This window comes from Brachyhypopomus gauderio, chromosome 12, assembly GCF_052324685.1.
Source record: "Brachyhypopomus gauderio isolate BG-103 chromosome 12, BGAUD_0.2, whole genome shotgun sequence".
NCBI lineage: Eukaryota > Metazoa > Chordata > Actinopteri > Gymnotiformes > Hypopomidae > Brachyhypopomus > Brachyhypopomus gauderio.
Window position 1 is genome coordinate 23,633,256 of NC_135222.1, and position 14,700 is coordinate 23,647,955.

Here is a 14,700-nt window from a genome sequence, read left to right on the forward strand (position 1 = left end):
TTGTTTCTGACAAGGTTCCTTTTTGTTTTGTTTCTGATGTCTGTTCTGTATAAATTGTACAAACAGCCCATGGTAAAACCTGGTTGTTAACTGTAACTTGACAAATTGCCAAATAATTTTCAAATGTCTCTGTGCTGGCTTCATTTCTGGCATGTTAGCAAAGAGTCCAAACAAATCCAAATACATTTTTAGTCTCGTGGAAATATCCACTGCTTATGGATGATTTTATAAATCAGATCTGGAAATTGTCTGATCTCTCTCCAACTCTTTGAAATCCATGTCTATGGCTCATAAATATATTGCAGCACTGAAGATGGTAAAGTACATTGTGCTGTATGCCTAACTTAATCAAACCTTCCCTTCATCATAGCTGCCCAGACCATTTCAGACGAAATTCCTGCAGAATGTATTCTAATGAAAAGCTGCCCACCTCTACAGCGCCATGAGCCATAATAGTGAAGTATCAGATATACTTCTGGTCTTAAAATTCACACCTGTTCACACCTCTGATAACCCATTCTTCCTTTATAAGTCAGAAGGACCACATTTTCCACCAGTGTTTGATTTTTCATGTTAATATTTTAGGGCTAAAGGGTGAGGCGCACACGCACACACACACCCTTACACCTACATTCTCTTCCTCACATTGGCTCCAGTCCTGCTCTATCTGGTGCTGTGACCCTTTACAGACTGTAACTGTGTATAGTGACACACTCTCTGCCCGTTCATGTTTGCTGAACGCTGGACCATAGTTCAGCTGGTGGATGACACTCTGGTAACACTGACATGGTAATGGGTGTTCTGGTATGAGTGGGTCGGTCACAGCAGGATTGCTGGAGTCTTTACATGTGTGAGTACTACTGGGCCTTTCGTTCAGTATCAGTTCTGCTGGACTGAACTTTAATAAAGAGTTTAAGGACGGCTGAAGCAACACTGACAGATGGAGCACGTTCTCTAACTGCATATCTACCAGGATTCTGATCGCCGTGTCTGAGGCTCTGGCTGTAGTCCTTCATCTCAGAGGGGCAGACGGGTGTACAGCGTTCCAGGCTGGCTCGTGCGTGAGAGGCTGCAGGCTAATGAAGCCGCTCCGTGCTTGTGTCTGGCCTCGCACCAGGAAAGAGGCAGGCGGCCAGGACAACCACACCGGGCTCATTTCACTACTGATGATGAAAAACCATTCTGTCTACATCTCTCCCAGCTAAACTAAATTAATGTGATTTTATTCATATTAACTTTCATAAATATAAATTGCCTATCTTCCTCTCCCTTCTCAGGTAATCTGAAGACCGTGAGAAGCTGAACTGCTTCATTTGCCTATTTCTTCGTCATCTGATGGCCTGGTTTTGCAGTACAGCACGTCTTTAAGTTCGACAGGCATTTCAAAGATGACGTTTTAAAAGCACTAATTTATATCCAGTATATCTATTCAACAAAGGAAACACATCTTTCTGGAACATGAAAGATTCTGTTGCCTGTTGGTTTTGAACTGTATCTTTTTTACACACGTGTTGTTATTCATGTACCCAAACTTTCTTTTTTCCATGTGAACTCTCTCATCCCCACTCCACCCCCCCCCCCCCACACACACACACACACTCTCTCTCTCCCTCTCCCCCTCCCTCTTTTTGACCATCTTAACAAATGAAATCGTCCTGCAAAGGTAAATCTCATCCACCACTCTCTTCCTCATCTCTGCTGACAACTTGATGAGATGTAATTCAGATCTGAAGGCAGCGTGGAGCCACGAGGTGTCTAGGTGTATCTGTGGGATTACTGCTCTGTTTGCTTCTTAAAGACGGGGATTAATATATGGCAGGATGATATATGGTCTATGGGCGGGGCCATATAAGGTTTATGGGCGCGACCATGTAGGGTCTATGGGCAGGGCCATATAAGGCCTATGGCAGGGATGTCAAAGTCAAATACACAGAGGGCCAAAAAACCAAATTTGCTACAAGCCGAGGGCCGGACTGGTTCAATGTTTATTAAAACATATTGAAATGATTGCACATAGCCTATTGAACCAAGACCTAACACAGTGTTTATTATTTAATGCTTAAATGAATAAAGCAATACTTTCTTATGGATCTGTCAGTAATTTCAAGTGAAAACATTTTTCAACAAGCAAACAGATAAAAACAAACTTCCTTCAAAGAAAACATGTCCTGTACATTAAATGAATAAAGTAATAAAGGTTTGAAAAGTGCTGGAATTTAGGCTAAAGTACTTGAAAATGCTTGAAATTGTAATTACTTCATTTCACAACAAATATCTGTCTGACTGAACAGTTCTCTTGTATTACGTTAACAAATACGAGCCTCTTGTCATTCCAGGACGAAACATGAGAGAACGTGAAGATGTTAAGATTGGGTGTTTTGAAAATAAACAACCATTAAATAATGTGACGTACAAGTGCTTGAATTCCACCTTGTAAAGGTGTATGAACCCTGCAAACATGACTTTGTTCATTGCGCTGAGGCGCGGCGCGCGCAAAGTGCACGAGAGGTGCACGACCTCGCGAATAGACAGCGTGCGACGCCCTCGCGCACGGGCGGAGCCACTGCGATTACGTCATTTTCGCCGCGCTGAAACCTCCTTGTGCGCGCTGCAGTGACTTCGCAGGCTACCGTTGCATTGTGGGGAATGTAGTGTTTGTGCGTGCAAAACACCAGCGGGCGGCTGTGGCCTGCGTGCCGGTTCTAATAGTAATTAAATATCATCCAGGGGGCCATAGATAATAAATTCACGGGCCGGATCTGGCCCGCGGGCCTTGACTTTGACATATGTGGTCTATGGGTAGGACCACACCATAAGTGATGTAATAACCACAGCACCTGTAATCACCTTTTGCCCTTTTGTTCTCTGGAGGTGCAGCTAACATCACTCTTACCCTCTCCAGCTTTCTGAAAACTCATTTGTAATAATTTTAAAAATAATTTCATATTTTGCTGCATATTTTGATCGTTTTTCCTCTGTTCTATGTCCACATAATAGTAATTTTTAAAATTATTTGAATGACCTCAGTGGCAATACCCTGGGGTAGACAGGGTCAGTACCAGTGATTGCTTAGTTACCTTGAAAAAGTAATCCGATTACTAATTACTCCTTTAAAAAGTAACTTAGTTACGTTACATATTACTTGATTTTACAAGTAACTACGTTAGATTACAGGTTACTTTAGTAGTTACATTCAGCAGCAAAATGCTGGAATTTTTCCAATACTCACTTTATTGGAAGTGCATTTTTTACAGTAACCATGTATCTCCTGACATTACGTTTGTGTTGCTGCGCGGTATTATTTGTAAATGTATTTGTAAACGTAATGCAAGCGAACAGCTATTTGTTGTGAAATGAAATAGGCTACCATTACAATTTCAAGCATTTTTAACGTTAGCCAAAATTCCAGCAATTTTCAAACCTGGACCACAAAGCAACATTAAAATTCGTCAGGTAACATAAAACGTTCCTTCCCCTGTTTTTGAGGGGTATTTCTTTACACTACCACATATCGTTACGGACAACACTGCACAGAATGACGTGAACGCGCTCGCGATCTCACAGGGGCGCGCGCAGCGTGCGGAGTCGAGCGCTATACGGTCAGACGCAGAAGTTTAACTGAGACAAGAAGAAAGCAAAAAAATATATATTTTACTAAGGAACATAAAAATGGTAACGCACAGTTACTTGGATAAGTAACTTTAATCTGATTACTGGACAGGAAATAGTAACTCGTTATATTACTCGTTACTAAAAAATTTTAAGATTACTTACATCACTGGTCAGTACCATGGGGTAGTTTGAGACAGGGTCAGTACCCTGGGGTAGTTTGTGGGGTAAGTGAGTCGTGTGTCTGCTCCACGTCCCTGTGGCGTTTCATCTTCTGCAGGAACACAAATCACAACAGACTGTGACGTCTGTACTGGCTGTACAGTGATACGTTTACTCAGTACATGTTTAGTAAGTTGATTTAAAGAAATATATTGTCTTTCCAGTCTAATCAGATTGTGGCCTGTTGACGTTTGCACAATTGTATCACTTTCTTTATGAAATTCCAACCTGTCAACACAGATGATGTGTGTGAGTGTGGTAGACGCGTCATCAGTGCTGGGCACTTTTGATCCTGCGACTTTAACGACGTCTGCAAGTCATCAGAAAGCAGAGAAGAAATCCAACATAATAAGTTTCTAACAGCACAGGCTGAAGAACGTGACCATAGGAAAATGAGACGTTTTCAGCAGTGCTGTAAGCTTCACATGATCTTACTAAGGGGAGGTTTTAATGAGCACTCTTCTGTTCCCTCGTACACGGGGGGATGACGGCAGCCTGGCGGGTTCATTCCCTCTTTCAAAGTTCCATCCAAATATGGATGATGTTTTTGTGGAAACACTGAGCAGTTAAAACAAGTTCATGTTTGAGAGCTTCTGATGTGTGAAGGTGCTGAACCAGACTGACTCGAGGTTGAACTGCCAGGAACCTTCATTTGTGGCCTGTGGAATTGTTTGAGAAGTAGCCTAATGGTGACCACAAAATGGACGTGACAGGAAGTGCTGTTGTGCTCAGAACTTTACACTTAGATCCGTGAATGAAATTTCATGTCAATAAAACAAACTGGAATTGTTCTGATTGGACGTATTGTCAGACGTATTGTGTAAAGTCAATTAATCTCAGTCCGTCTATTGCTTATGAAATCCCAGGTTTGCTCTGGGGTACAGAGACTGGAACCCAGGATATGTGGGAGGAGAGAAGTGATAGATCAGAGAATATTGATGTGTATGAGAGAGAGAGAGAGAGTCTGAGAATGAGAGAGTGAAAGAGAGAGTGAGTCAGAGAGAGAGAAAAAGAGAGAGAGAGAGAGTCAGAGAAAGAGAGAGCCAGAGAGAGTGAGTCAGAGAGAGAGAGAGAGAAAGTGAGTGAGTCAGAGAGAGAGAGAAAGAGAGAGAGAGAGAAAGAGAGAGAGAGAGCCAGAGAAAGGGAGAGAGAGAAAAAGAGAGAGAGAGAGAGGTTGTTCCTCCCCTTACTCCAGCTGACTGAACAAAGCTCCCTGTGAGCAGCCCAGCAGATGAGGGTCTCCTGCAGGACGTTAGACAGATAGACAGAGTCCCGCAGACCTCCTTCCTTACCACAACCATGAATGACATCAAGTTGGCCATGTTGGGCAGTGAGGGAGCAGGCAAGTCAGGTCAGTGCTTTGTCTCTCCACACACACACACACACACACACACACACACACACACACACACACACACACACACACACACACACATACAGATCACATGGAAAGTCTACATTATAAATAAACTTTCATTTTTGCTTTCAATGTGCATTAGTATATATAAACGTGATTTATATATGTGCCTGATCCTATACACACTTTTATATAAGACCACTTACACATTTGCTCAACATCAACATATACTAAAAAGACATCGTGTCTGCTCTGTAGTATTGTGTCTGCTCTGTAGTATTGTGCCTGCTCTGTAACACTGTGTCTGCTCTGTAACATTGTCTGCTCTGTAACATTGTGTCTGCTCTGTAGTATTGTGTCTGCTCTGTAGCACTGTGTCTGCTCTGTAGTATTGTGTCTGCTCTGTAGTATTGTGCCTGCTCTGTAACACTGTGTCTGCTCTGTAACATTGTCTGCTCTGTAACATTGTGTCTGCTCTGTAGTATTGTGTCTGCTCTGTAGCACTGTGTCTGCTCTGTAGTATTGTGTCTGCTCTGTAGCACTGTGTCTGCTCTGTAGCACTGTGTCTGCTCTGTAGTTTTGTGTTTGCTCTGTAGCATTGTGTCTGCTCTGTAGCACTGTGTCTGCTCTGTAGCACTGTGTCTGCTCTGTAACATTGCTCTGTAACATTGTTTGCTCTGTAGTATTGTGTCTGCTCTGTAGCACTGTGTCTGCTCTGTAGTATTGTGTCTGCTCTGTAGTATTGTGTCTGCTCTGTAGCACTGTGTCTGCTCTGTAACATTGTCTGCTCTGTAACATTGTGTCTGCTCTGTAGTATTGTGTCTGCTCTGTAGCACTGTGTCTGCTCTGTAGTATTGTGTCTGCTCTGTAGCACTGTGTCTGCTCTGTAGCACTGTGTCTGCTCTGTAGTATTGTGTTTGCTCTGTAGTATTGTGTCTGCTCTGTAGCACTGTGTCTACTCTGTAGTATTGTGTCTGCTCTGTAGCACTGTGTCTGCTCTGTAGTATTGTGTCTGCTCTATAGCACTGTGTCTGCTCTGTAGTATTGTGTCTGCTCTATAGCACTGTGTCTGCTCTGTAGCACTGTGTCTGCTCTGTGGACACACTGTGAAAGGATTCTGTGTGTAAGACGGAGACTTGGAACACTTACTGTTGTTTAAATCACCCAGAAGGGAAATGAAAACTGATGGTTGTACCATGCGAGTAATTGCTAAAACTGATGAGGGATTATTATTCTTCCTCTCTGCAGAACAGAATGCAGACTGAGTTCCTCGGGCCGAATACCTGTGCTGATGACCATTATATAACTGGAAAAGAATTAGACAGGATCCCCAAAAAATGAAGATCCAGAAATAGCCATTTCTCAGGGCTGTGATCACAGAGGCAGGGGCTGGGGATGGGAGGACATGACACCGATGTTTGTGTAGATGTGAGAGGTATAGATATGAGAGGGGTGTAGATATGAGAGGGGTGTAGATGTGAGAGGGGTGTAGATGTGAGATGGGTGTAGATGTGAGAGGGTGTAGATGTGAGAGGGGTGTAGGTATGAGAGGGGTGTAGATATGAGAGGGGTGTAGATGTGAGATGGGTGTAGATGTGAGAGGGGTGTAGGTATGAGAGAGGTGTAGATGTGAGAGGGTGTAGATGTGAGAGGGTGTAGATGTGAAGGGGTGTAGAAGTGAGAGGGGTGTAGGTATGAGAGAGGTGTAGATGTGAGAGGGTGTAGATGTGAGAGGGTGTAGATGTGAGAGAGGTGTAGATGTGAGAGGGTGTAGATGTGAGAGGGTGTAGATGTGAGAGGGGTGTAGGTGTGAGATGGGTGTAGATGTGAGAGGGTGTAGATGTGAGAGGGGTGTAGATGTGAGAGAGGTGTAGATGTGAGAGGGTGTAGATGTGAGAGGGTGTAGATGTGAGAGGGGTGTAGGTGTGAGAGGGGTGTAGATGTGAGAGGGGTGTAGATGTGAGAGGGTGTAGATGTGAGAGGGTGTAGATGTGAAGGGATGTAGATGTGAGAGAGGTGGAGATGTGAGAGGGTGTAGATGTGAGAGGGTGTAGATGTGAGAGGGGTGTAGGTGTGAGATGGGTGTAGATGTGAGAGGGGTGTAGATGTGAGAGGGGTGTAAATGTGAAGGGGTGTAGATGTGAGAGAGATGTAGATGTGAGAGGGTGTAGATGTGAGAGGGGTGTAGATGTGAGAGGTGTAGATGTGAAGGGGTGTAGATGTGAGAGGGGTGTAGATGTGAGAGAGATGTAGATGTGAGAGGGTGTAGATGTGAGAGGGGTGTAGATGTGAGAGGTGTAGATGTGAAGGGGTGTAGACGTGAGAGGGGTGTAGATGTGAGAGGGTGTAGATGTGAGAGGGGTGTAGATGTGAGATGGGTGTAGATGTGAGAGGGTGTAGATGTGAGAGGGGTGTAGGTGTGAGATGGGTGTAAATGTGAAGGGGTGTAGACGTGAGAGGGGTGTAGGTGTGAGATGGGTGTAGATGTGAGAGGGGTGTAGATGTGAGAGGGTGTAGATGTGAAGGGGTGTAGACGTGAGAAGGGTGTAGACATGAGAGGGGTGTAAATGTGAGAGGGTGTAGATGTGAGAGGGGTGTAGGTGTGAGATGGGTGTAGATGTGAGAAGGGTGTAGATGTGAGAGGGGTGTAGGTGTGAGATGGGTGTAGATGTGAGAAGGGTGTAGATGTGAGAGGGGTGTAGGTGTGAGAAGGGTGTAGACATGAGAGGGGTGTAGACGTGAGAAGGGTGTAGACGTGAGAAGGGTGTAGACGTGAGAGGGGTGTAGACGTGAGAAGGGTGTAGACGTGAGAGGGGTGTAGACGTGAGAGGGGTGTAGACGTGAGAGGGGTGTAGAAGTGAGAGAGGTGTAGATGTGAGAGGGGTGTAGACGTGAGAAGGGTGTAAATGTGAAGGGGTGTAGATGTGAGAAGGGTGTAGACGTGAGAGGGGTGTAGACGTGAGAAGGGTGTAGACGTGAGAGGGGTGTAGACGTGAGAAGGGTGTAGACGTGAGAAGGGTGTAGACGTGAGAGGGGTGTAGATGTGAGAGGGGTGTAGACGTGAGAGGGGTGTAGACGTGAGAGGGGTGTAAATGTGAAGGGGTGTAGACGTGAGAGGGGTGTAGACGTGAGAGGGGTGTAGACGTGAGAGGGGTGTAGATGTGAGAGGGGTGTAGACGTGAGAGGGGTGTAAATGTGAAGGGGTGTAGACGTGAGAGGGGTGTAGACGTGAGAGGGGTGTAGATGTGAGAGGGGTGTAGATGTGAGAGGGGTGTAGACGTGAGAGGGGTGTAGACGTGAGAGGGGTGTAGATGTGAGAGGGGTGTAAATGTGAAGGGGTGTAGACGTGAGAGGGGTGTAGACGTGAGAGGGGTGTAGACGTGAGAAGGGTGTAGACGTGAGAGGGGTGTTGGGGGCAGAACCCTGTGTCTGTATTCCTGATGGTTGCAGAGAACAGATTAAACTGGTCATGTGGCTGCCACAGTGTGTGTGTTTGCACACAGAAACTCAAGCCTGACTTCAATAAGCTATAATGAGAGTCAGTACAACTTCATGGCTCAAATATTTAATATAGACCAGGCAGTGTGCTCACGTTGGGTGGGGGAGAAAAAATACCCATAAATGTATCTGGCTTTTCTGCACCACACACGTGCCAGCCGTTACTGCGCTAGCCAAGTGTGTGATGGGAGTCAGAACAGGACCCCTTTGGTGTGTGATGGCAGTCTGGACATGACCCCTTAACTCCCTCATGAGGGTTCAGCTGAATGCTTATTGGGCTGGCTGCTTCTAACATGAATCTCCCCTCTCCCGTCTTCAGCAGTCTTGGTGAGATTCCTGACCAAGCGATTCATTGGAGAATACGCATCTAATGCCAGTAAGTAGAGCACGGTCTCTCTCAGGTGACCATCGTGTCTCACATATGAGACTGGTCTGTGTCAGGGACAGACAAGGACCGTTTCTTTCAAACAAACACAGTCTCTCCCAGACGAGTCATTCTCAGATCTCTGTAAGATGAGGAGTTTCTCTAAGATGAGCACGTTCTCTCAGACAGCTACAGTCTCTCTCATGTGGTGATGACTTGGCCATACATAACACAGAGAACCCTGGGACTGTTTAAACCCCAGTAGTGCTGTGTCTGCGCCCGCATGCTTCATTAAAGCACAAAGCTTTACTGGATGCTGTGTCTGTGGAGAAGACCTGAGCACAAGTGCCTAATTACCTACAGCAGGAAGGAGTGGTGCTCCCCCTGTACCTGGACCTGTGCTGACACTTTCAATGTCTCATTAGCTCCTGAAATCACGGCCTCGCCGTGTTCCTCCAGACTTGCAGTCTTTATCAGACGGACTTATGACACTTTTTCCAAACGCACACTCTCCATGTCTGATGAGACCCTTTAAATATATCAACCAATCTGTGTCAAGCACGTAGTGAAGCCAAACATGTTTGGAGTATTAGTGGCTGCCGTACTACACGCTTTTCACGGTACAGCACCTTGTCCATAATGATCTCAGGTTTGCATTTAACAATTCACTAAATGTAACAGGCAACTCTTTGTATGGAACATGTGTACACCGTAATTCTCACCATTTATTTCATTGCACTTTCCACAGACTCCTTATACCGTAAAAGGCTGTCCGTCGACGGCAGGCAGCTGAACCTGGAGGTCTTTGATCCTTGCTCACAGGTATGTGCTGGTCCTGAGTTCATGGAGACCACTTTGGTCACGTGCGTCCACTACCACACGCTCTGTGATGTCTGCGTATGTGTTATCCTCTGATCTGGTTCTTGAACCTTCCCCCTGAGCACAGAACACACTTGATCCTTCTGCTTACACGCCTGCAGCTGGATGCTTGCACTTAAGTGGTTATTACTGGACTGTGTTTCACCAACAAAAAAAAAAACCAGGTTATAAGATGGCCACTATCCTGCCTGTAAACATTCTTTTGAAAGTATTTTACTGGATGTGGATCAAGCGTATGTGTATCTTTGTATCTAAAGCGCTTGCGCTCAAAGCTCTGTGCGATAAGCAGACTCTTCAAATGTCAGTACCTGATTTACAATCCCAAAGGGTGTGTGAGTCTCAGACGTGACATCATTGCACACATGACATGATGTCATCACACGCTACACATTTTCCTTTGTTCTCTGGCCAACGTTGCTCTCTGAAGGGGTCACAATTAATTAGCGCTGAACCAGTCCCTGCCATGAGGGTGGGAGTCTTCATCTCCCAGGCAGGTCATGAGAGACGTGTGTGGTTTCTGAGGCGTGTCCCATTCTCCTGTCTCTCTCGTCACGAGAAACGTGGTGTCTTCTGTGTGTCTCCAGCAGAGTGGGGAAGGCGGATGTGTCCTGGAGGAGCCTTTGGGGTGGGCTGAAGCCTTCATCGTGGTCTACACCGTCAGCGACCACATGTCCTTCCTCAACGCCAAACACATCCTGAACCAGATCAAAGACAGCCGCAGGGAGACATGCAAAGGGTGAGTAAAGGTTGTCCTGGCAACCGGCTGACCTAGTAAACTGTGAATTTAGCTTTAATGAATGAATGTGGAAACATGCAGACCTGCTGAGAGAGGAGGGGCCAATGTGCAGAGTGGAGGAGGAGCCAGTGTGCAGAGTGGAGGCGGGGCCAATGTGCAGAGTGGAGGCAGGGCCAATGTGCAGAGTGGAGGAGGAGCCAGTGTGCAGAGTGGAGGAGGGGCCAGTGTGCAGAGTGGAGGAGGGGCCAGTGTGCAGAGTGGAGGAGGGGTCAGTGTGCAGAGAGAGTGGAGGAGGGGCCAATGTGCAGAGTGGAGGAGGGGCCAGTGTACAGAGAGAGTGGAGGAGGGGCCAGTGTGCAGAGAGAGTGGAGGAGGGGCCAATGTGCAGAGTGAAGGAGGAGCCAGTGTGCAGAGTGGAGGAGGGGCCAATGTGCAGAGTGGAGGAGGAGCCAGTGTGCAGAGTGGAGGAGGGGCCAATGTGCAGAGTGGAGGAGGGGCCAATGTGCAGAGTGGAGGAGGAGCCAGTGTGCAGAGTGGAGGAGGAGCCAGTGTGCAGAGTGGAGGAGGAGCCAGTGTGCAGAGTGGAGGAGGGGCCAGTGTACAGAGAGAGTGGAGGAGGGGCCAATGTGCACCTCAGTCAGTTATATATGCAGTAGATTATCTGTGATGTAAATCATGGAGGACACTAACCGTAGTGAATCACAACTCTAATTGGACCACTGAGCTTAACTAAATCCAATAAGCTCCATCTTTTTTTCCATACTGACTCCCTTATTAACGGGCTACAAAAGCCATGCAGGTTTAAGCTTTCATTAGCTATGTATGGTGTAGAAGTCATCTGCAGACAGTGGTGAAGGAGAGAGTGAACATGTACTGCAGGTTCACATTAGATCCCTCAAACAAGGCTGCTGAGATCACATGGGTGGCCACTGAATCCCGTCTAATGTGTTTCCTCACATGTCTGACATGACACTATAGACATGATCCTACACAAAGACATGACACTACACAAAGACATGACACTACACAAAGACATGACACTACACAAATACATGACTGTAGACATGACACTGCATAAAGACATGACACTGTAGACATGGCACTGAATAAAGACATGACACTGTAGAAACGGCACTGCATAAAGACATGACACTTTAGACATGACTACATAAAGACATGACACTGTAGACATGACCCTGCACAAAGACATGACACTGTAGACATGGCACTGCATAAAGACATAACACTGTAGACATGGCTCCGTAGACCTTACCCATAGACCCATTCCCACAGACCTGTCCATGTAGACCTGTCTCCGCAGACCTGCTCCTGTAGACCTGACCCTGCAGACCTGGCCTGTAGACCTGACTCTGTCTGCATTACTCTGCTGTGGATGTTTGTCCTTGCATGTTTTCCATGCTTTATTTTCCATGCCAAATCAGTTCTCACATTTTCTCACACTGTTCTCGTGCTAAACACAAGTCCTTTTACTCCCCTGACGTCTGTGGAACAAGATGGTGGTCGTGCTTCTCTTGAGAGTTCTCTTAGCTATGACACATTTCCATTGTGTCATTTCTCCTTGCTGAGAAAAGGCTTCCACTTTAATACTTGCAGTGCTGGCTAGTTCACAGTGTAATTAACAGTTCAACGCTGAATACTGATCGAAGGTCATTTGATGTGGGCCCAGTCCTGAAAGCAAAGTGCTGAGATCTCTTACGTGTTCCAGTACCACTTACTGTAAGCTCTAAAATACACCATCCTTCCCATGTGTTCTTCAGAAAGGATGTCCTGATCTGATGGGCGAGGTTTGTGTTTATTTGAACAGTGAGATGGATGTTCCCATCTGTCTGGTGGGGAACAAACAGGACCTGTGTCACAGCCGCCAGGTGAGGGAGGAGGAGGGCAGAGCCCTGGCCCTGAAGCACAAGTGTCTCTTCCAGGAGGTGTCCGCTGCCGAGAACTACCTGGACATCGCCAACCTCTTCACCAGACTCATCCGTCAGGTGATGGAGCAGACCAAGAGCAGATCAGACCGCAGGCGCTATAGCAGCTCCAAGTCCATGTCTAAGCTCATCAACAATGTGTTTGGGAAGAGAAGGAAGTCTGTGTGAACACGCAGGCCGAAGGACGTGGGACACGGAGCTCGTGTCCACTGGAGTGGCCCCAGTGCCCTCTTTTGGATCAGCCTCCTTGAATGCGATGTTCTTTGGATATTTTTGTAGGCATGAATAGCAGTAAACAGAAGACATTACAGCTGTGCTCACGGACGGAAGTCTGACAACAGTGTTGAAGCACGATTCAGTTATTAACAATGAAGATGCTGTGTCACTAGGTCCACCCAGCTGGAGGCGGAGCTTGTGAACCATTTGTCTAAGCAGAAGACAGATTGAGACATAACTTCTCTCATTTATTTTAAACAATATTATAATAGCTATCTGGGTAACATAACATATATAAACCCCATCAGCATCACGTTTTACTGTATCTAATAATACCAAAGCACACATATAGCTAATGTGTTTAAATGTGTACTTAATATGACAATGTCTTGAAGTGGACTCAGAAATATACATACAAAACATTTTGCCTTTGTGTGCGTATGTGAGATCAGTTTCAAGTCAAGTGTTTTTAATCTGAGTAACAATGAGCTGACGGTAGGCAGCTCATCTCCTGAACGCGCCAGTTTGTGAGGAAATGAGGAGAGATATCATTAGCAGAACTGGGTGATGTCTACACACACAGCACCTTTCCCCCCTTCAAAGTGCCACCTGCCTGTTTCCTGTCTGCCTCTCTGATAAGGGTCTGGTTTACATCATGGAACACACACTGATGTCTGAAAAAGTTTCATCCTCCTGGAGTAATGAGGTGGGAATTATGTGCATTGCATCCCCATCAACAGTGTGTACAGCTTCAAAACAGTCTCTCTTGTGTCCTGGTGAAACTTTCCTAGGCTGACTGTGTTATTACAAGGGGAAAAAATACACAGAGAAAGAACAGAGTTGTGTTTGATTCTTTCATCACATTACATATATATATTTACTTTTACCTGCAAATTAGTATTTCATATTGAAAATAATGTTTCAAAAAACTGCCAATTTAAAGGAGGAGTCCCAGTCCTAGAGATGAACCACCTTGCAGAATTTATTTCCAAGCCCAGTTTAACACACATGATTAAATTAATAAAGGCCTTTATTAGTATTCTGATATTAGAGGCATGTGCTAGAATTAAACTCAGCAGGGTGTTAGATTTCCAGGATCGGATTTCAGCTCCCCCAGTTCACAGCAATAAACGAGATATGAAGCTTTTTAGAAGCTTTTTAGATCCCCAGAACTGCTGGAACAGGTGCATTAGCCCACAGCCTGTTTTGTCTGATATAATATAATTCAGTGATCCACTTTGAAGTAAATCTTTATAATTTGCAGCTTTGAGCATGGTAGATCTGTGAATGCAGTTTGATGTCCTTGTTTGGAGACTGTTATGTGGCCACTGCAGATGCCTACCTGGGTCAGTACTATAGTGTGGTCCTTAACTGTATCTGTACAGCCTGCATTTATAGTGTGGTCTCCACTGCAGATGCCTACCTGGGTCAGTACTATAGTGTGGTCCTTAACTGTATCTGTACAGCCTGTATTTCTATAAAAGCCATATATCTTATATTTATATTTACTCTCCTGTTATGTAAAATCTGATCACATGTTAACAAAAAAATAACTGTTTAAATTGATCTCTTTCACTGTTTTTTAATATCTCTCTCACTCTCAAGCACACACACACACATACTTGATGCTGCCAAAATAAAAATTATGTATGCAATGTATTCAAACCAAATAAAACTCTAACAAATATGATTGGCTTGTGTTCATGAAAAGATTTCTTTCAGTATTTGTTTCAGTAGCATGTCACAAGTTCGACAAACTGACAAATGTTATAACTGCTACAGCTTGTAATAACAACAGACGGCCACCTGATGGAGACCAATACCCACGAATGCTCGCCAATTGTGTTGCGGAGCACAGAAACCTATACAAAATGAA

At 45.4% G+C, this 14,700-nt stretch overlaps 1 protein-coding gene across 2 annotated transcripts; it reads left to right on the forward strand.

The window, feature by feature from the left end:
• Positions 1-4,961: 4,961 nt before the first annotated feature.
• On the forward strand, positions 4,962-14,514 carry rerglb (RERG/RAS-like b). 2 transcript variants are annotated; one of them, XM_077023963.1, is made up of 5 exons: positions 4,962-5,182; positions 9,006-9,062; positions 9,799-9,872; positions 10,517-10,665; positions 12,491-14,514. In XM_077023963.1, exons 1-5 carry the CDS (start codon positions 5,131-5,133, stop codon positions 12,774-12,776), a joined length of 618 nt encoding a protein of 205 aa, XP_076880078.1. In that variant the 5' UTR covers positions 4,962-5,130; the 3' UTR covers positions 12,777-14,514. The 2 variants fall into 2 exon arrangements, with proteins under 2 accessions (XP_076880078.1, XP_076880077.1); XM_077023962.1 differs by having other exon boundaries at positions 4,964-5,182; positions 10,514-10,665.
• The last annotated feature ends 186 nt before the right edge of the window (positions 14,515-14,700 follow it).

What these genes read in the sequence shown, in the direction of transcription:
- rerglb (XM_077023962.1), top strand. Translation starts at nt 5,131, where the DNA reads ATGAATGACATCAAGTTGGCCATGTTGGGCAGTGAGGGAGCAGGCAAG. An exon ending in TGAGGGAGCAGGCAAGTCAG is followed by an intron (nt 5,183 to 9,005) that starts GTCAGTGCTTTG and finishes TCCCGTCTTCAG; the next exon opens with CAGTCTTGGTGAGATTCCTG. An exon ending in CGCAGGGAGACATGCAAAGG is followed by an intron (nt 10,666 to 12,490) that starts GTGAGTAAAGGT and finishes TTATTTGAACAG; the next exon opens with TGAGATGGATGTTCCCATCT.